The sequence below is a fragment of the Osmia bicornis genome, chromosome 8, assembly GCF_907164935.1.
Source record: "Osmia bicornis bicornis chromosome 8, iOsmBic2.1, whole genome shotgun sequence".
Taxonomy (NCBI): domain Eukaryota; kingdom Metazoa; phylum Arthropoda; class Insecta; order Hymenoptera; family Megachilidae; genus Osmia; species Osmia bicornis.
Genome location: NC_060223.1, coordinates 2,084,671 through 2,104,921, shown reverse-complemented (window position 1 = coordinate 2,104,921; position 20,251 = coordinate 2,084,671). Strand labels below are relative to the sequence as shown.

The window sequence follows — 20,251 nt, the reverse complement described above, 5'->3', positions numbered from 1 at the left end:
TTATTAGCATTTTCGATTTCAAGGACAAAGCATTGTTCCTGGAGCCTGTTGCGATTGAGCTCACCTCTTTTAGTCCCAGCAATCTGCACTGTAAGTTTCAAAATGCTAAAAACTCTTAAGATACTAAGAATTCATGGTAGTTAACGATTAATGCTTGCAGGTATTAATCATGGTCATGATCCATCAGTCCAATTCAAGGATGCAGATGTTGTAATTTGCATTGGCCTTGCAAGGGAGTACGAGTTCACTGAAGATGAATACACGGATCCATTTTTTAAAGACTACATTCTGATTTCAAAGTTCTATGTATTAAGAATAATTCTATGGTATGATTTTCTACATTTAAACCTGCTTTCCCTCTTATCGTAGGGTCAAGCTATAGAAAACTATGCGAAAAGGGATGCAAGAATTATTGTGATTGGAAACATTGCTGCTACAATTATATCCAAATATGTGAAGTCTATTCCCTTCACTAACATAACTGCGATATCAATGTTCAATTTAACTATTACTAAAGCCTGTGTATGATTTAATCTATATGTATGAACTTGATCAGAATCAAAATCAAAATTAGATTCATTTCAGATTGCTGCTCGAGCAAAGTGTCTTCCAACAGAGGTCAAAAACGTGATTATATGGGGCACGAATAACAAGTTCAACTTTTCTGATTGTAGGTACATGTTCTTCACAGATGGAAGGAGTACGCACAATAATTTTAAAGTGTGGCTACGAAACACTCTTCCACAGGTATAGAAGCGCTTCAAGAAATGAAAAATAATGAGATAAATTTCACTTAAGTTTGATACTTATAGTTGCAAAACAGACAATTATAAATTAAATTTCAACAATTTAAAACAAAAAGTGTATTCTCTATAGCTTTTGCAAAATATCCGTAACAGACCGTATTGCGTTAGATCAATGGCATATGGATTGGCTGAACACTGTAAAATCTTATGGAATGACACCCCAGAAAATGAATGGACTTGCATGTCAGTTGCATCTGATTATTCTTATGATATCCGGTCTGATATATTCTTTTCATTTCCTGTGATTTGTAAGAATCGAAATTATGAAATTGTACAGGTATGTAAATTTGCAAAAGAAATACTTGCTCAAGCATTACGGAATTATGAGAAGCAACATTGATTTCAGGATCTGGTTAACGATGAGTACATTAAAAAATACATTCACAAACTGAGCAAATTCATTGCTAGAGAAGTTTATGTTGCTCTTAAAATCTGTGGTTTAAGAAAGCACGGTTAAACAATATTGGTCAAGATATATTCTTTTTTCCATTCGTTTAAATACATTGCACTATCTACGTATTTTTATTATGTTTTTACAAGTTACATTTATTTACAGGTTTCCTTTGACCACATAACAGTTATAACTTTAGGATGTATCTGCTATATAGATACATAGAGCCATTATTTGTGCATTATTACATTCTCATAAAGCGCAAGATCTTATTAAAGAAAAAAAAAAAAACATTTATATTCACTTTATCAAATGAAAATTGTTATCTAGTATTATAATTGAACAAAACTTGAATAGAAAACAAAGAAAAATAATTCTTCTTGCGTTCCACTTATTCTATAAATGCTATAAATCTAACTGTTTAAATTTCAGAATTTTACAACGCTTCTACTCAACAAAACTTCATACATATTTTAAAATAAAGCTTCCCAACCACTTTCAAATTTGCGTTTCAGAGAATAATAAATAGATGGGATAGCGGAAAAAGGATTTCAGAATGAAACTCAGAGATCCAGATACATGACTTGTGTTGCAGAAATGGCTCCACATGCAGCAAGGGTGCTCGCCACACAGACCACCGCTGTGGTGGTTCCAGATTGGCTAACTATCGTACCCAAACAGCAGGAGAGTAGAAATTGCGCTAGGAACACCATGGAGGAGACGATTGCCACGTCTGTGCCAAGACCACGGACACCTCCGCTTTGAATGGCTTCACCCTCTGCTGTCACCTCGAACTGTAAAGTCAACTAATTCAATTTTTTGCTCGATACACGTAATTGTATTACGTTATCGTATTTTATTAAATTATTGCCACCACTAAAGGGAAACATTTTGAAGGTACCAATAGGAATCAGTTATTGTCTATAGTACAATAAAAATCTTCTTGTATTTGAAGAGGAATCACTGCTTCGGTCATTTGTATAAAGTGTGCGTAGGGAATTGATGATAAGGAAAGGCTGATTGCAAATATTACTCACAGTCGACGAGGCGTGATAATGTGCAACTAACAAATAGGGCATAGTGAACAACGTGGAGTACATAACACCAGCGGTCCAAGAGAACACAATTACTCCCACGGGATGCTTTGTCAACGCCATCATCATCATTCCAGTACTGTAGAATAATAGCCCGCAAATGTAAACCCTTCGAGCTCTGTAAAAGATATAAAAACATTGTATAAAACTTGTTCAGAAAAATGAACAAAACCGAGATTTTCAGACTGCTTAATATTCTTACTTATAGCGTTCAATTAATCTTTCAATAATTAATGAATAACATGAACAGGAAAGGGAATACATAGACATTCCCCAGCATCCAAAACGAACACCACTTTCGTAGAGTTCTCGTTCTTTACTGCCATCCGGTGCCTGTAATTGAAAATTAAATTCATCTAATTTTCAATTACTAGTAGTTTACAAATTCATATTGTTGAAGTCAACCTGTGGATCACCCCCATAAACAGCTTCTCCAACAAAATCGGTGAAGTAAAGAGAGTAACAAACATGGGCCATCCAGCAGAACAAGTTTGTTAAACACACCATGCGAAGACTGTGCGGCATGTACACTATAGAAAGAAGATATTCCCTTAAAGTAGCTTTAGGATTTCCTTCCATATTCTCGTCAAAATCAGGTTGAATATAATTGTTTCCTTCTGTGGTTGAATCTGGCATCATAGGTACTTGACCAGCCCTCTTTTCTGATTCCTGTACTGGGAGAGGTTTTAGAACAAATTCCTGTCCAACAAAAATAATCAATAAGAAAATAAAACATTTATTTTTGCACTTGTAAAATTGACTTACATCTCTTCTTGTAGCAACTTCTTGATCATTGTCCACTGTTCCATAAGATGCGCATTCATCTGTGGTGATTTTATCATACTCCTTTTGTTCATCACCTTTTTCTTCAGATTTCTGAACAAAATTAAGAGAAAATTAAAGAATTAAATTAAATTTCCATGGATGATTAATGAACAAACCCTTTGTTCTTGGAGTTGCTGGTATTCATCCCTTTCTAGCAATTCCAAAGGGATCTCTTTGAAACTGGTGATGGTACAAGATACACAAATAACGAAGATGATGGTGATTAATGTAAACGTGGCGTGAAGATGTCCACCGAGCATGACGCCTATTGCTGTGGCATCCCAATTTATGCCACCCAGCCCGTACCCCATAAAACCCCCTAAACCTGCCATTATGGTGAACGTACTTAAACCTCTTGCATGGTCCTCTGCAAATAAAGGAATTTATTAAATATTTTTTCTCTCCTTTTATTGGTGAAAACTTAAAATTGGAAAATTGGAATTGGAACTTTCCACTTAAATTTGGAATTTAGAAGAATTTATTTTAATAAGTGAAAATTGGTGGATTCTAAAGTTTTGTAGTTTTGAAGTTTCGAAATTGAACGAAGCATGTTCGCACTTCATTAAAAGCGATACGCTAACAGAAACGTCGCTTTGAATGAAATATTAAGTTGGAGATGCATAGTTCGGACCAAGACACGATAAGCTCATTTACTTGCCAGGTGTGGTGACGTCGAGTAAATAAGCTCTAGCCGGACTCTGACAAGCATCCGCGTCGAAATCGAGAAGAACCGTGCCTAAAATCGTGAAGAAGATTCCCCAGGAATGCGATGGGGGTTTAATTGAATCTTCTTTTGCTTGTTTCGCTGTGGTTCGATGTCCAAGCGGAACGGTATAGTTAATGTGAGTCGATGGTGTATCTCCGAAAGCGTAACCCATGTCTTCGCCATTTGGAACTAGTATCAATCCTTCGAAACCATAGAAAAGATTTCATTGCATCTTCGCTTCGCTTTTTATTTAATGAAGTTTTCAGTTCATTTTACCGATTAACACTCCAATCGCTAGCAATAAAATAAAGGGTCTTCTTCTTCCGTATTTCAACCTGCACCTGTCGCTCAAACTTCCCAAAATCGGTGTAACAAAGAATCCAATGAGAGGGCTGAGGGCCCAAACGAGGGTCATGTGCTGATGGTCCACGCCGATTTTTAATAACGTGGGCGAAACGAATGCTGTTTCAGCTGCGTAAGAGAATTCTATTCCCATAACAGCCGCGGATACACGTACTAGTTCGCCTCGTGTCTTTTTTCTATAAAAAGGGGTGATCGTAGGTGAATTTTCTAAAATCCTTAATAATATTTTGTATTTTTCAAGAAAAATGGTAGGAGTCGATGAATAGGAGTTTTCCCAAAAATTATACAAAACGGTGGTTTAAGAAAATACCTATAAACATGTGCATAATCGTCCAAAGTTCTCTCGAGTTTCGGTGGTCCACGGAGATGGTTCAAAACCCCTTCGATACCATGGTCCAATGGTATCCCGTTTTTCCACTCTTTCCACACCTCCCATTTCTCTTTAATTTTATCACGAACGCCGTGCACCCTTCCAGCGAAACCCTCGTACTCGTGTAATTTATCCACCATGGTAAACTTGATTAATTTCACACAAGTTTAATTAAAAAGTCCTGACCGTCATTACGTCGAGAAGACAGAAATAAACCACATGTACCGAACTTCCATGTATCGACACGTGTACACAAGTATATTTTTTTATAAATTCTTGTTCCGTTGATAATTAATAGTGCTCGCATATCGTGGATAAATTGTAAGCGTCGTCCATCGTATTCGACTAACGGTTGAATCGACTCTGAGAGGGATGCTTTCGCGTGGAGGGTTGGGGGTGTGCTTCGTCGCCGAGACGCAAGACACGACTGACGACCAAGAAGCTTGCGACCATGAAGAAAGCTTCAACGAGGAGGACATCTGCTTATTGGAACTTTCAGCATTGTTCGTTGAACAGTGTATAGGTGTTCGGTGATTTCTGATCTCTTGGGAGGTTGATCAATTAGTTGGAGTGGTAAAATGTTTAATTCCAGGACGGCGGACCACGGAGAGAGCCGTAATTTTTTAAAATTATTATTATTTTTTAAATTTAACACTGTTCCTTTAATAGAAAATGAAATATGTACGGTGTTAGATTAAAACTGGGATTCTCTCCATGGTCCGCCAAGGAGGGTCAAATATTTTCCTATTGCAATTAGTACAGGGACTTCGTTTCGTTATTTAGCTATTGCAAAGATATAATTAACGAGTGAATCAACAGTAATAATAGAAAATCTGAAAAGTATTGCTTTCTACAGTGTCGCACGCAGTTTTCAGAAGTATTCTCCTGGGTTCTTCTCAATATAAAGCTCGTCTTTTCATCCGAGCTGATGTAAAATGAGCTTCTCGTGTACCGAGAAAAACCTACTTGTTCAGTGGCTGCTCGTTAGTGTTGATTAAAATCAGTTCGAAGAAAACATCGGACTTGGAAAAGAACAAGTATCTAAATGAAATTTCTATAGATTCTTCTATAAATTGTTCACCGATAGCATTAATCAGGTAATTTAATAATAATTTTCGTTGTCGAGATTGGTCAAGAGCCACTCATTGCCTATCACCGAATTCTTCAATCAATATCAATCATGACCATTCAAACAATATCATTATGTAAGATATTGTAAATATATTCTGAACAACACTCGAGTGTGTTTGATTATTTCATTATCTCATCATGCTTTTTACGTGTCGTTATTATTATTTGTATTATTGATGTTTTTGGAAAACTTCAAATAGAGGTTGTCATTTCATATCGTACACGTATCATTATCTGAATACTTGTACAATAGCTGTTTAAAAGTGTAAGTATGTACATGGTCGCAACGCGTGTACATAGGATGAGCACAGAATGTTTCAGTAAACGAAGCTTTTCAACAAAGCTCTTCCCACTGGTCGTAGATGTAATTTCCGCCGCGGAAATTGCACTTTGTCGATTCTCTCGCGTTCCTTTCGAAGCGGATTTTCAATTTGATTTAACATCGTTCGGAGAAAGATTTTACTTCAAGGAGTCTTCGATAAATGTTACTTTTCATTAATACTATGTACTTTAGATACCGACGAGATGGTACGAATATGGAATACTCATTTTATTTTTATTAGATGTGGAGAGTCTCGGAACAGTCGTAAATGGAAAAATCAAATACAGAAATTTGTATAAAGATAAATATTATATGTATAGACTTTACAAAACTTCTTTTTTCTTTTTTTCTCACTTTTGATAAATGATAAATTCAGGCTAATAGAAATTCAGATAGTAATATGAGAGTGTTACTTTTGAGAAAAATAAAGTTATAAAACTTTGTAAGATAGAACAATAATAATGATAAATTAAATATAATAAAGCAACCACAATTAATCGAAAAGATTATTAAGTGGCATAAGTGGTACTAAATCCACAATTTTGCTTTATAATCTTTTATCAGAAAATATGCAAATTTTATATGTTCATATGTTCATTTTATTATTCATTTAATAAATTTAAAAAATGTAGTAGTAATAGAAGATTGTCTTATATTGCTATTAATCAAGTATCTCATATTTCTAGCAATTTCTCGTTTCACTATCTGTTATTATTTATCATAATCAAAACCCAAATATTTTGATGTACTAATACCGTGATTATTATAATTTTCTCGTTTTGCTTTTTTAAAACTCACAAAATAAAACAAAGTGTAATAATAAAATCGTACCTACGAGAACATTAGCCCGACTAAAGAAACTTTTTATTACGGCCAAAAGCTAAAACGTTTGTAATACCTCGGATGGCGGACCAAGGAGAGAGCCCAAATTTTAATTCAGTTTCGTATTTCACTTTCTAAACTTTACACTGTTCCTTCGAAAATTACTCTTCCAATATATGTATATAAAACCCTTTCATTTAAAAATTATACATTTTACTTTAGGCTAACAATTTTGAAGTTACCTTATATTCGTACCTTCTTCTCTATTAACGTTAGGTCAACTAACATATTACCATTACTGATATTAGGGATTCTTTTGTTATCTAATTAGAAATATTATTGGTATTGGGTACTTGAAATTACAGCGTGGCAATTATTTTTTTTTTTTTTTTTTTTAAACTTGCAATAATGATAGATATGGAAGCTATGCGTCAGTTTCTCCATGTTCGGAAACGTGACTTTTTTTCTTTTTAAGGAAGCATAGTGAGCATATCGAACCGTGGCATTAGGAAACGAGGAAGTCCTACAAAGTAGGTCTTGTTGCGTATGTGGCCTTGGTTTGAGCTTCGCCTTTGTCAGAGCTTACGATAGCAATACACACTGATAATTCCGTACCGTTCATCGACAAAGAGTTTCTTTACCACGTTGACAGTGAAAATAGACGATAGGTTTATAAGTGAACTACTTTATTATTTTATTTATTAACATGCGATGCTATTGATAGATAGCCTTGCTAGAGAGGAACATTCGATGACGATTGATCTGTTAATGAGTTAACATGCAGTCTTATTGAAGATGCACACAAATGTCGTTTTAATTCCTATCGACGTACGTCGATTGCAATCTGCTGTTATGCAATCAAACTTATATTCCATCGGCATTTCAGTATAATAAGAAATTAATGTTTCTGCAGGATCATACTAATCGGAGATGAAAAACAAAAGAACAATGTTACATAAAAGTCTCACTGTTTTCTTGTTAAATAACATTGTTATTTTTGATAATTATGACGAAGCTTTCACTAATAAATAGTTAATGAAGACGAAACATCTTTTTTTCCAATCCGATTACAATAGTAAACCGTATCGAGCTTCCATAAGACTGCGATAACAACGAAAAGTAGCAAGAATAAACTGAATGATCAGGAAAATGTTCAAACAAGATATTTTATAATAATAAATAAATAAATATAATTTTTAAGTATTTTTCTTATTCTTGTATAAAAGAGAAATACCAATTGATTTTTGAGGTTTATTCAATGCTAATCTCTATAGGATCATGTATCCCTTTTCCCTCGTTTCTTCCTACCATTTATCTTACTATCTGTCTAATAAACATTCGTTTGCTTCAATTTTCTAGTCAATAAAAGAGACAATGTAAAGATACGATCAATAAAACGATATCCTTTCCTTCGAAATTGAAAAACGAATCAACTATAGAAAATAAAAGATAAGCTTTTTAAAATAGAACTTAAATTTTCCGTTTCTGTACCAACTTTGTGATGATTACAAATTGATTGATAGAATTCGATGAATAATTTATTTATTAACCCTTTGGGGACGGACCATCCTGGAATATGTCGGAGTACCACCTGTAATTTTCAGAGCTTCATATATCATTTGTTACAGTACTTACTTATTGAGAGAAGAAGATTTTTACTTAACTGTCCATTTGCACAACCACCCACGATTCGATTACCATCCAATGGATTCGTAGCCACTGTCGTCACTTCTCTGGGATTACCTGCATTAATACATATACATATTGTATACAGGGTGTTACAAAATTTCCTGAAGACTTCTACACCGTTGGATAGATCACGAAACATGGAAGCGAAAAGTTCTGTAGCATTTTTCAATGGGATCAGTAGTTTTGCCACTCAAGCTGCGCGCTGATTGGTCAATTTTTCAATTTTCAACAATGAAATGTGGCTAAACTATCCAACGGTGTAGAGGTCTTGGGGGAATTTTTTAACACCCTGTATGTATAAGCCAATTTAAAAATAAACCACCGTCATGTTCCTTTTTCTTAGAATCTACTTCAGCTATCAAGTTCAAATTTTTAGAGTCTTTAATATCATACTAGATGTGTATTTTAGTCAAAGGGAATGTTGAAATACCGGATAGAAAAACTTATACAACCCTATCAATGTGTGGGCTCTTTGATAAAAAAGTCTTTGGCTAAAATACGTGTCACCCTTAGTAGTAATAAAATAATTTTTAACAAAAAATACAACCGACTTCGAAATGCACTAAAAAGTATGAAATAATTTCTACTTCATTTATACAAATACCCAACAGCTATTAATAAAACCTATTTACTCGTTAAATAGTATACTAAATACATTTCAACATTTTCGGAGGCGGCGCAAAATTAAAAACTTTTCTTATACTAGGAAGATTCAGGCGTCGACAACCTATCAAATCATTATTGACAGCATCGTATATTCGGGTATTTTTAATTTTGCGCCGCCTCCGAAAAGGTTGAAATGTATTTAGTATACTATTTAACGAGTAAATAGGTTTTATTAATAGCTGTTGGGTATTTGTATAAATGAAGTAGAAATTATTTCATACTTTTTAGTGCATTTCGAAGTCGGTTGTATTTTTTGTTAAAAATTATTTTATTTCACACTTTTTAGTGGAACGAACAGTGTTTGTAGGATGCCATAAGGTGGTTTACCGTTCTTATTAGTTAATTGCAATAATGATAGTTTTTAGCAATAACAAGTTCCATACAAGTTATAACAATAGTTATTAACAATAACAAATTGCATACATTTTTGCAAGTGAGATATCGCGGAAATGTGAAAGGTTTCATCGCAATCGGTTCATGCCTTGGAGAGTATACATGTATACAAGAAACAGTAGAGAATCGGCGACTGCATGCTGACTCATACACCGGTAGAGACACGTAGGCATACGTAGAATTCAATGTAGTAGTAACAATAGTTTTTTACGAATATCTCGGAAACTAAAGCCTTCCGTTAATTATGCATAATGAAAAAGTTGTTCAGAATCATATCCCCGACAACATATTAAAAGGTCATTGAAATTGTCCAATTTTGACATTAAAAAGTTCCTGTATTTTGCAATAACAATGAAAAAATGAAAAATTTTTTTTCAATGGGACCAACCGTAAGACATACCCTACAAGATGTAAAAGGTTTCGTTCCGATTGGTACATCCATCTCGGAGTAATCGGTGAACACACAAAAAAAAAAAAAAAAAAAAACATACATACTGATCGAATTGAGTAACCTCCTCCTTTTCGAAGTCGGTTAAAAATACACCAAATTTCAACTCGATCGTTCGGGTGGTTACTTAAAAGGAAGGAACACGAGTGACGAATATCGTGATTTTACAGGGAAATCATTTATCTAAAATCTTACCTCTATCAATTCATACGTCGGAATCAACTTTGTGAACACTTTTCGTCCACATGTAACATTCAAAAAATTGTTTTAGTTTGTAGGAGAGGAGAGAAAAAGGCGTTTCGTCTCGGGATCGTCTGCCGGACTCGTCAGTGGGACTGACAACAGACGATCGCTGCCCCAGACATCTATCATACCGTAATTCGGAACTCCTATATATTCGAACTGCATGCCGGGCGACCACCAGCGAGAACACTGATCCCCGATCATCTCGCCGCCACCTAGCGGTCCCCGGCCCGAACCAAAGGCGTCCGAGAAGATGAAAACCCTCTCTCCCCTCCACTAAACGCCAACAAGTTATAGATTCTGATTCCGAATATTGTCCATTATTAAATAAAAATATTAAAATAAATTAGATTTTTGATCCAAAACAATACTTCGTGTTCCACTGACACTGTACATTTTTAATAGCCGGGTTAACGAAGAGTGGCAATTGTTCCTCGAATAGAAATCTACCTCGATCTTAAATGATAATAATTATATAAAATCGCGTCAATGAGATAACGGAGTCGGTGTTCCAATATGTAAGAGGGAATGGATTATTCTAGTCTCTTTGCATAATATAATTTAATACAATTTTTGCTCTACTTTATCAAACTTGATGTGTTTCCAAAGCAAACTAAACTCTCTTATAAAATATTTTCCATTTGGTCAATTTTGTCAAAGGATACATGGGCGTTATTAACCCTTTGCCGTGCTATTTTCTCAGTATTTGCGTTTGACGAAGCTGACTATTCACTGCTGTAATGTTGAGGCAAATAAAAAAATATTGAAATATTATGCATATATTGTATTTAGAAATTCCCGTTTGCGCAAATTCTAATTGAAATTATACTTCACATTTAATTATATTACAGATACGGTTCAGTTTGGTCACTGCCACGAGTATGACTCGTCATTGTATGGCAAGAGATTGATTTAAAGTTAAAGAAGTAATAATTTCATTCAATGTATACACTTATAGCTATATTTTGTATCAACAATATAACTCAATATGTACGGAATTATAAATGACTATAACAATATTACGTTTGAACACGCATATACAAAGGGTTAAGCATTTGCAATTTTGTCGAGGAATTTATAACAGAAACATGGTGAAAATGAAATTTTACTGGAATGGAGTTTCGATCGGGCGATGGAACAAGGTTAACAGGAAATTTTGAGGCCGGAATCATTCGACGAACTTTGATTCCGTAGAGAAAGATTCTTGATAGACTCGTTTGCCCTCTCGTTTCATCTTCTTGAATCTTCTAAATCCATCGAACAATCGATGGAAATAATTGATTTCTTGTTTTTATTCTTCTATTCGAATGAAAAATGATTTTACATTTCTGTCTTCATACTACAAAACCTTTTCTCAAATTTCTAAGATTTTAAACTTCAGATCTTGTTTTACGTGGAAGCAAATTAAGCGACTGAAAGCATGAATGACGTCGTAGAAATGTTCCTCGCCTGTTTTCTTGGTTAATTAAATTAGAGAAGGGTGGGGATCCACCCTGAGAAGAATGAGATTAAACTGTTGTCAGGGATAATTGTTATCGGTCTTCTCATCTTTCTCGCTCGTTTGTCCACTTAACCCTGTGATAATTGGCACAATTGACGGAATTATGTCGCGTAACAATTGCTTCGAAAAGGAAAACACGAATGAGATGATTGTTAATTAGTTGATGACTAAAATGTATGCATAAGTTCTTCGAAGAAAACGCTTGTATTCCTTATCTTTTCTAATAGAAAAATTATTTCAAATTATTTATTTAACACCTACTCACCTATTTGAAAAATGTCAAATATTCATAAAATCATTAATATTACAAAAGAAAAGAAATGATTGCGAATATAGAAAGCTACATTACACTGATATTACTGTACTGACAATGAGTTACTTTTAGAAATTAGAAATTAATTTCTTATTTGTGCAAACTTAAAACAAAATTTGATAGTACATTTTAAATATGAATCGTAGCTCTCGACTCAATATCATTTTTTTCAAATGACAAAATAAAATTAGTGTAAAATAATATCGATTACCAGGTCACACCACGTGGAGGTGACTACAACAGTTACCCGCCCTAACACCTAATCCCAATTTCCATTAATGAAAACTATCTCAATACATAACAATATTAAAATTTAATATAATAATTATTCCTGAAAATACATACTTATATAATACCTAAGCTCGATAAAATACACGGATAAAATTACAATGTAAATATTAAAAAAAAAAAGAGAGAAGGTACCGAATTAATTTGTATATCTAATATTTAAAAATAAAATAAAATTTAAGTAATTCGATAAGAATACACAAATAAAATGATATTAGGTATAATTAAAAAATTATTGAGAATTGAACCTTAAGACAATAGAAACCATAGGACGAATGTAAACTCGAAAAGAATTAATAAAATAATAATGTACGTGAAACAAAAGCCTGAAAACACAAAACAGTTAGCAATTATGTGACCTCGGAATGAATGAATAAAATAACAAAAGAATTATTGATAAAATACTGAAACAGAAAACATAATTAGCACCGTAATTTTGATAATTACTGAGGAAATAATAATTTAAACAATGATATTCTGTAACAGTTTAAGCAATGATATTTTGAAACAAACAATATAATTAGCATTGCAATTTCAGACACATTTAATAAAATAAGAATTTAAGCACAGTATAATATTGAAACCTATTGAACACATTTGAAAGGGAAATATAATCAATATAAAAAATCAGTAAGAAAGAAGTAATTTGTTCAAATACAACAGAAAGAAACAAGAATTTAAATTTAAATTGACTGATCATGAAAATGTTCGAACAAGATATTTTATATTCTTGTATAAAAGAAAAATACCAATTGATCTATCAATTCAAAGAAAGAACGTTTTAGGCGACTTATTGTTAGTCGCTGTCCATAAGATGCGACTTATTTTAATGTGGAATTAAAAATAAGCTTATTTAGAAATTATGAATGACGACTTTCTGCGGGCAATGAAATGAGAACACAAGATATGATTTATATGCGGAATCAAAAAAATAATAATTCTCTAAACTAAAATAATAAATTGAAAGAAAAAAGGGAAATAAAATCCGAATTCGATAATTCAACAGAAGCTTAGTGAATATTAAACTCGTACAATTTCGAGCTTAATATGTACTTGGGGGTATTGTACATACTGTTTAAAAAAAAGCTGTAAAAAACATACAAAAAGAAGAAAAGAAAACAAAGCATGCATAGTGATATTAAAATGACTCTCCATCCGAAGATGGAAAGCCATTGATAGTTTCTCTCTTCTGTGACGAATTTTACCGGAGCTCTTCAGAGCATAGCTTCTTCTTTCCTCAGCAATAGCCTAAAAAAAATCACTCGCGAAAATTTTACCTGCTTCGTAAAAAGAAGCAAGTACAAATTAAGTTTAATTTTACTTCATTGCATTTTAATACTTCATTTTTGCAATCGGGTCTAATACCACGACTGCGACTTATAAACTAAGGCTTGGCCTTACGAAAAATCAAGAGAGAGAATGTTAAATTAATTAATTAATTTGCATTTGCGTTTTCTAACCCCAGATACAAGCTTCTCACATATTCAACGAGAATACGAAGAGAAATATGAAAGCTTGTTCTGGCCCTACCTACTTATAAACTAAACTCAATCATACCAGAAGTAAACTACCTGCCTGGCTATTGCTATATTTAAAAAGTTGCAAAAATCATTCTCACAAAAATGCACTCTACGGTTCTCACACATATCAGCAGGATGAAACGGAGAACGCCACCGTCACCCGAGTTCAATTCAACATTCACACTCAAATAAAAACATACCTTTTTGTTGAAATCGATTGACAATTAATAGTAAACATTGTGCAAAAATTAACATATTTCATTTTCGTATTCTTTTGAATATCTAATATATAATAATATGTATGAGTTGTAAGAATTTTTCAACTTATTCTCGATAGGTAAGTATTTTCTAATTGTATGGTAATATTAATAGTAAATTAATGGTGTTAATAAACGATACAAGTCCCTAACCGCACATCTCAACCACACACGCACACACATACACAGATCATTGTGTAAGTGAGCCTAGTGGGGCTAAAATCCCGCTTTGCCGTTCCGAAGTTTGCACTTATACCGGCGGTTTTAAATGGTGCAATTGCGCTAAAAGTCCACCCCCAGCAGCCACCACCTAACCAAGTGGCGCGGGGTTGGACAAATTCTCTCCTGGGCTGACCAATGGGCCACAAAGATGCCGTTGGGGCCTTGCAGCCAGCCCCGGCGGTGACATGTGCCAACCCCTCCTCCTCGTGATGTGGCCCGGGCACCGGTTTACCGGTGGCAAACGGGGCTCTGGCTATGGACGAGAAGCGCCTCGTGGGTTGAGCTGGGACCACGTAGGTAAGCTTGCTAAAGTAAAAGCGTCTTAGAACAAAACTCCTTACACGCCGACGAAGAGTTTGGTGTTGTGTCTTCTCCCCCGTGCGATGATCGGTTCGCCGTGAGCGGGATTGCTCCGGCCCGTCTCCCCTTGGTGGGAGGTTGAGTTGGGTGGTAGGTAACTCAAGCGCAACGCGCCATTTAACATCGCCGGTATAAGCGAAAGCTTCGGAACGGCAGAGCGGGTTCCAAACCCCACAAGGCTCTTTACTGACAATAACCTGGGCTGACCAATCATTGCACGGGTGCGGAAAAACCCAACACTTGAATTTTTGTCTAGGACGCTTTTACTTTAACAAACTAACCTGAGTGGGTTAGCAACTACACCCACCAGGCGCTTTACGCCCATAGCCAGAGCCCCGTTTGCCACCGGAATAGCCGGTGGCCGGACCACATGACACCGCTGGGGCTGGCTGCAAGGCCCCGAATGGCACCTTTGTGGCCTATATACACATACACACGTGGGACTTAAATCGTGTATGGTTCACTACTTTAGTCCGTCACCAAAATACATATATTATACTTAAAATTAAACCTTGTCCACCGTCCTCCACCCATACGAATGCATACATACATATATCTTTAAAAGTATCCGAATGATTTTTGGGCATAAAAATGAACAAGGCCAATGGTTACTTTCACCTATCAGTTTTCTTCATGTATGCTAAAATGCCTGAGCTAAAATATATGATTTGTAAAAGTTAATGCACTGATATTCTAACTTTATTAAAAGAAAGAATATCACGAAAATAATATGAATAAAATTGAGGAACGTTTCAATATCAAGAGCGATTACACTGTCAAAATAAATAATCTAAATAATCAAAGATATTCATAATTATTACTTTGACATCAAAATCTGCTCGTCGCGAAGTAATTTCTTGTACATATATGATTTAAAGTTAAATCGAAGTATGAAAATGTATTCTGAAATCGAAGGGTCATCCGACTTCTCTATGATGTACAAGAAAACCCTATTCTGAGCTAATAAATAAAACATAATAGAAAAGCAATTAATACGATTATTATTGTATAAAATGATGCACTGATATTCGTTTACAACCAGTCCCCCTGACGTTTCGGACCATTCGTTCCACGACATGATGGGGACCGGGCCAGAGGGATTATAAAGCATGCGACTCACCGATCGTTGACTTGCACCACTGCACCCATCAAGCATGTTGGAGATTGATCCACGATTGTTCCACAATTGGTCCGTTGTCTAATCAAAATTGGGTACCTCGTCCTTTAGGTAGCCAAAATAATGGTAGATAAAACCCATAAATAACTGCAGTGTCAAACATCAAAAAACATTTGCAAAATTATGTCAAAACAGGTGGAGAGAGCTACACTATAAAACATTTGCAAAATTACATTAAAACAGGAAGGGAACCATACCACATCATAAAACATTTGTAAAATTATGTCCAAATACATAGAGAACCACTCCATAAAACCCCATAAAACATTTGTAAAATTATGTCAAAGCACATAGGTAACCACATTATAAAATATTTGCAAAAGTATGCCAAAACCCATAAATAATCACACCATAAAGTACACTAATATATATCCATATACACATGCCCCATCACATAAGGGAACACACTAGTACACATGTAGACACATGGGGAACTACACCATAAGACATAATAAAACACCCCCATAAGTATGCACAATTCCATGATAAACACACTAGATAAAACACAGATGCTCTAATAATATTATTGACTCGTACCTGCATATGTTTGGCAGATAAATCCGCATTCCTCGGCAGTCGCACTAACAATAAGCCTGACAAAATTTGAACCTGCTCCATATTTTAGAACCACCGTGCTCAGCGAAGCATCCATAGTTCCGCATGAATTTCTCTTATTGTTAGCTATCTGTACCAGAATTTCATATTCTTTTATAATATAACAATTTTTAATTTTTTAATTATCTCTTTATTAAATTATTATTTATCTATTGAAATTTAATTTGTTTATAACTTTTGCATACGGATATATGGCAATTTCTTTTTAATTCTTATTAGTAAGATTTATTTTGTACAATTTTCAATTTTATAATTATTTATCGACTTCATTGTTATATGTATCTATTGAAATTTGGATAAACCTCCTGTTTAGGGGACGCCACTCCAATAACCTTGACCTTCACATATGTATATTACTAGCTTTTGCCCGCGGCTTCGCTCGCACAGGAAACCGTTTAATACCCTCGGAAATTGATATCGTTTCTCCATAAAACATTTTATCCTCCTGTTCACCCCTATAGAGTTTTAATTTTGTCATGTTGCCATCTTAGATTTCAAACGTTATCGTCACAAATGTTGCAGTAATAATAGAAGTTGGCCCGCCTTGTCTCGCTGTTCATATACTGTCCGGGAAGCGGCGGCGGCGCGCGCAACTGTGGTGTGTAGCAGAGGCGAGAAAAAGGTGTTTCGTCTCGGGATCGTCTGTCAGACTCGTCAGTTGGGCTGACAACAGACGATTCCTGCCCTAGACACCTATCGTACCGGGGTTCGGAACTCATATATGTATATCCGAACCGTATGCCGGGGTACCGCTTGCGAGAACACCTAAGCTCGTCGCCGCCTAGCGGACCCCGACCCGAACTCAAGGCGTCCGGGGAGACGAAACACTCTCTCCCCCTCTACTAAACGCCTACAGTTGGAAGATAATGGCCTTATAACTTTGAAGCAACGGTTTAGTGATAACATAATAATTACGTACTTACATGTTAAATTTGAAGTTTCTAGATACATTTACGGAAATAAGGCAACTTTAAAGAGAAATAATTGTATCAATGAGCATTAAGACTAAGTATGAAGTAAATCCGACCACGAACACAATATGTCCCATACAAAGGTTGCAACCCCTTTTCACCCCTTCAGGGGTTGAATTCTTTAAAATGCTGAAATAGGTGTTTGATTAAATATATCAAAGAGCGTTAAGACCAAGTTTCAAGCAAATCCGACCACAAATAAAATATTCTTCATACAAAGGTTGCAACCCCTTTTCACTCCCTTAGGGGTGGAATTTCGAAATATCCTTTCTTATTCCTTGTATACATCATAAAGGAAACCTCTGTGCAAAATTTCAGCTTTCTAGGTCCAAGGGTTTGGCCCGGGCGTTGATGAGTCAGTGAGTCAGGTCTTTTTTTTTTATATACAGTGTGTCCGCGCTAAAGTGTGACAGACATTTATATAGAAATTGCACGGTACAAGGGGGCCCATGTTTTGGCGTGAACGAAAATTTATTTACATTATTAGTTTAAAAGATATGATGGTCAAGTTTCGTTTTTTAAATGGAACTATATATTTTTTTTCACATCATGTGATAGTGCTTTTCAAGACGAATTCAGTAAGCTTTGATGTATACACCCGATTTTAATTAGTTTTCAAGATATAACGTTTACAAATTTTCCGATTTTCAGTAGATACGTTTCGGTTTGAGTGGCAAGTCGTAAAAGGGGCCTTATTGTTGCGGTTTCTTATTCTTTGGGTCTGCCGTTCCTAGCGTAGACCCCCGCTGAGGCACTGACCGCTACAATAGAGCCGCTTTTACGACTTGCTACTCAAACCGAAACGTATCTACTGAAAATCGGGAAATTTGTAAACGTTATATCTTGAAAACTAATTAAAATCGGGTGTATACATTAAAGCTTAATGAATTCGTCTTGAAAAGCACTATCGCATGATGTGAAAAAAAAAATATAGTTCCATTTAAAAAACGAAACTTCACCATCATATCTTTTAAACTAATAATGTAAATAAATTTTCGTTCACGCCAAAACATGGGCCCCCTTGTACCGTGCAATTTCCATATAAACAATTTTTCCTATCATCAATAGTTACGAAATAAAACGTCTGTCACACTTTAGCGCTGACACACTGTATATAGATGGATAAGGGACACCTTTCTGAGTAATTTTTTTCTTATAACTTAACCATCGGTCATTGCTTAATAAAAAGTTATTAGCAATGAAAAATTAAAAAACGTACCGCTATTTTTCTAAAAATTTGAATTTTCTTTGCACGAAGTGCGCTGCCACATTAGTTAAATATTCTAGTATTGAAACCGGCACATAGGCATCGCCCCTTCCCCGCAGCACCGCCTCTAAAAAAACTAACCTAACCTAACTAAACCTAACTTAACTTGATATGTAGTTTGTAATCATAATCGTGAAAAATAAAAAAGGGGCTAGGAGACCAGTGCGCGGGGGGAGAAGGGACAGAGCCCCGACCCCTGCACTCCCACCCCAACAAACATTCTGAACTAACCAAACCTAATCCCAGCCCCTTTTTTATTTTTTATATTTAGGTTAGTTTTTTTAGAGGCGGGGGGGTGCGAAGAGGCGAAGCCTATTTATCAGATTTTTAAGAAACTAGCGGTATATTTTACAATTATTCATTGTTAATAACTTTTTAATTATATGTTATTTTTTTTTAGCTTTTACGCAAACATATCGACACTTGACATGATTACCATTGTAATTTTTGTAACGGTGTTTTCTATCTATGATACAAATGTATTTAAAAAAAAAATCGTTTCTTTTGTCTAGGAACCATGCTCTTATTATAATTAGGACTATTTTTAACTATCAGAAATGAAACGTTGTAATTCTACATTCCTTGAAGTTTGGTCCTAAGAATGATATATTTTGAATTGCAGAAAATATGAAGCATGTAAAAATACTCAAAAGAAGAAGAAAAAAAAGTTCTGGCACATTTAATTCTTGCGTACTTAAGTTCTTGTTACACTAACGGAGACAAACAGGAGATGTAAAAAAATAGAGTTAAAAATTGTAAATCGGTCTCCTGTAAACCTAGCATAAACTACATATGTAGTTATAATGCATTTCATATCAGGTGTCGATATGTTACAAATACATATTTGGGAAAATGACCAAATTTTAAAAATTTATTTACCCTTAATCCCCTAAAATTCAACCACCCATCCCTTTATATCTACCCTTATCCTTAACAACCACCACTAATTATCTAAATCACTCATCTCTCTTACTTCAAAGAGTTATAAAAACTTCTTTTTATCAATCGCTCAAAATCCGACCATTCATACCATATACATACCTACTCCAATCATTCAAAACTACCATGAATTACCCCAATCGCTCCGTTTCTTTCTTTCAAATATCGATGAAAGAGGATCACCAAGGGGGAAAGTTCGTCTTTCCAAGAAGAAAAGAGAAAAAAATGCATCTGTTCTCTGTTCTTTTAATCAACTTATTTGCCGATAGTGAGCGAGTAAAAAGCTCGATGATCGTTTTCTTAGCTGTACTTACGGTACACGTGTGCAGAGAGTGGTTGATGCCAGCTCGGGCAAGCTTCTCTCGATGCATCTTCAGCATTGAAGCTCGGACAACGACATAGAGATGATCCGTCTAATTTCGAAGCTCAGTCTACTTTGTCATCGTGCAACGGTTTCTTGAATTTTCGAGAACGATCTCTTCTATTATCCACTTTTAACTTTCCGTGTGAGACTTCTTTAATAGGAGACCTTTTGTTCATATTGTCTTGTCT

General features: G+C 35.0%; 2 protein-coding genes across 3 annotated transcripts; one reads left to right on the top strand and one right to left on the bottom strand.

Moving 5' to 3' along the window:
- Positions 1-19: 19 nt before the first annotated feature.
- LOC114881133 (malate dehydrogenase 3, cytoplasmic-like) lies at positions 20-1,269 on the top strand. Its single transcript, XM_046286792.1, has 5 exons — positions 20-90; positions 141-326; positions 675-747; positions 877-1,083; positions 1,153-1,269. Exons 2-5 carry the CDS (start codon positions 151-153, stop codon positions 1,261-1,263), a joined length of 567 nt encoding a protein of 188 aa, XP_046142748.1. The 5' UTR covers positions 20-90; positions 141-150; the 3' UTR covers positions 1,264-1,269.
- A 21-nt stretch (positions 1,270-1,290) lies between these two features.
- Positions 1,291-20,142, bottom strand: LOC114881131 (proton-associated sugar transporter A). Of its 2 annotated transcripts, none has more exons than XM_046286789.1 (13): positions 20,014-20,142; positions 16,445-16,592; positions 15,851-15,994; positions 8,381-8,573; positions 4,496-5,099; positions 4,099-4,361; positions 3,775-4,023; positions 3,233-3,483; positions 3,057-3,167; positions 2,697-2,990; positions 2,494-2,624; positions 2,235-2,409; positions 1,291-1,991 (listed from the first exon to the last, which is right to left on the bottom strand). In XM_046286789.1, the coding sequence occupies exons 5-13, from the start codon at positions 4,693-4,695 to the stop codon at positions 1,761-1,763; spliced, it is 1,905 nt and encodes a 634-aa protein (XP_046142745.1). In that variant the 5' UTR covers positions 4,696-5,099; positions 8,381-8,573; positions 15,851-15,994; positions 16,445-16,592; positions 20,014-20,142; the 3' UTR covers positions 1,291-1,760. The 2 variants fall into 2 exon arrangements, with proteins under 2 accessions (XP_046142745.1, XP_046142746.1); XM_046286790.1 differs by having other exon boundaries at positions 8,466-8,573.
- Positions 20,143-20,251: the final 109 nt, after the last annotated feature.

Excerpts from the sequence above, each read along its gene's own strand:
- LOC114881133 (XM_046286792.1), top strand. The coding sequence starts at position 151 with ATGCTTGCAGGTATTAATCATGGTCATGATCCATCAGTCCAATTCAAG. Across the intron at positions 748-876 it reads TACGAAACACTCTTCCACAG|CTTTTGCAAAATATCCGTAA; the intron begins GTATAGAAGCGC and ends TATTCTCTATAG. Across the intron at positions 1,084-1,152 it reads GAAATTATGAAATTGTACAG|GATCTGGTTAACGATGAGTA; the intron begins GTATGTAAATTT and ends CATTGATTTCAG.
- LOC114881131 (XM_046286789.1), bottom strand. The coding sequence starts at position 4,695 with ATGGTGGATAAATTACACGAGTACGAGGGTTTCGCTGGAAGGGTGCAC. Across the intron at positions 3,484-3,774 it reads ACTCGACGTCACCACACCTG|AGGACCATGCAAGAGGTTTA; the intron begins GCAAGTAAATGA and ends CTTTATTTGCAG. Across the intron at positions 2,625-2,696 it reads TTTATGGGGGTGATCCACAG|GCACCGGATGGCAGTAAAGA; the intron begins GTTGACTTCAAC and ends TTTCAATTACAG.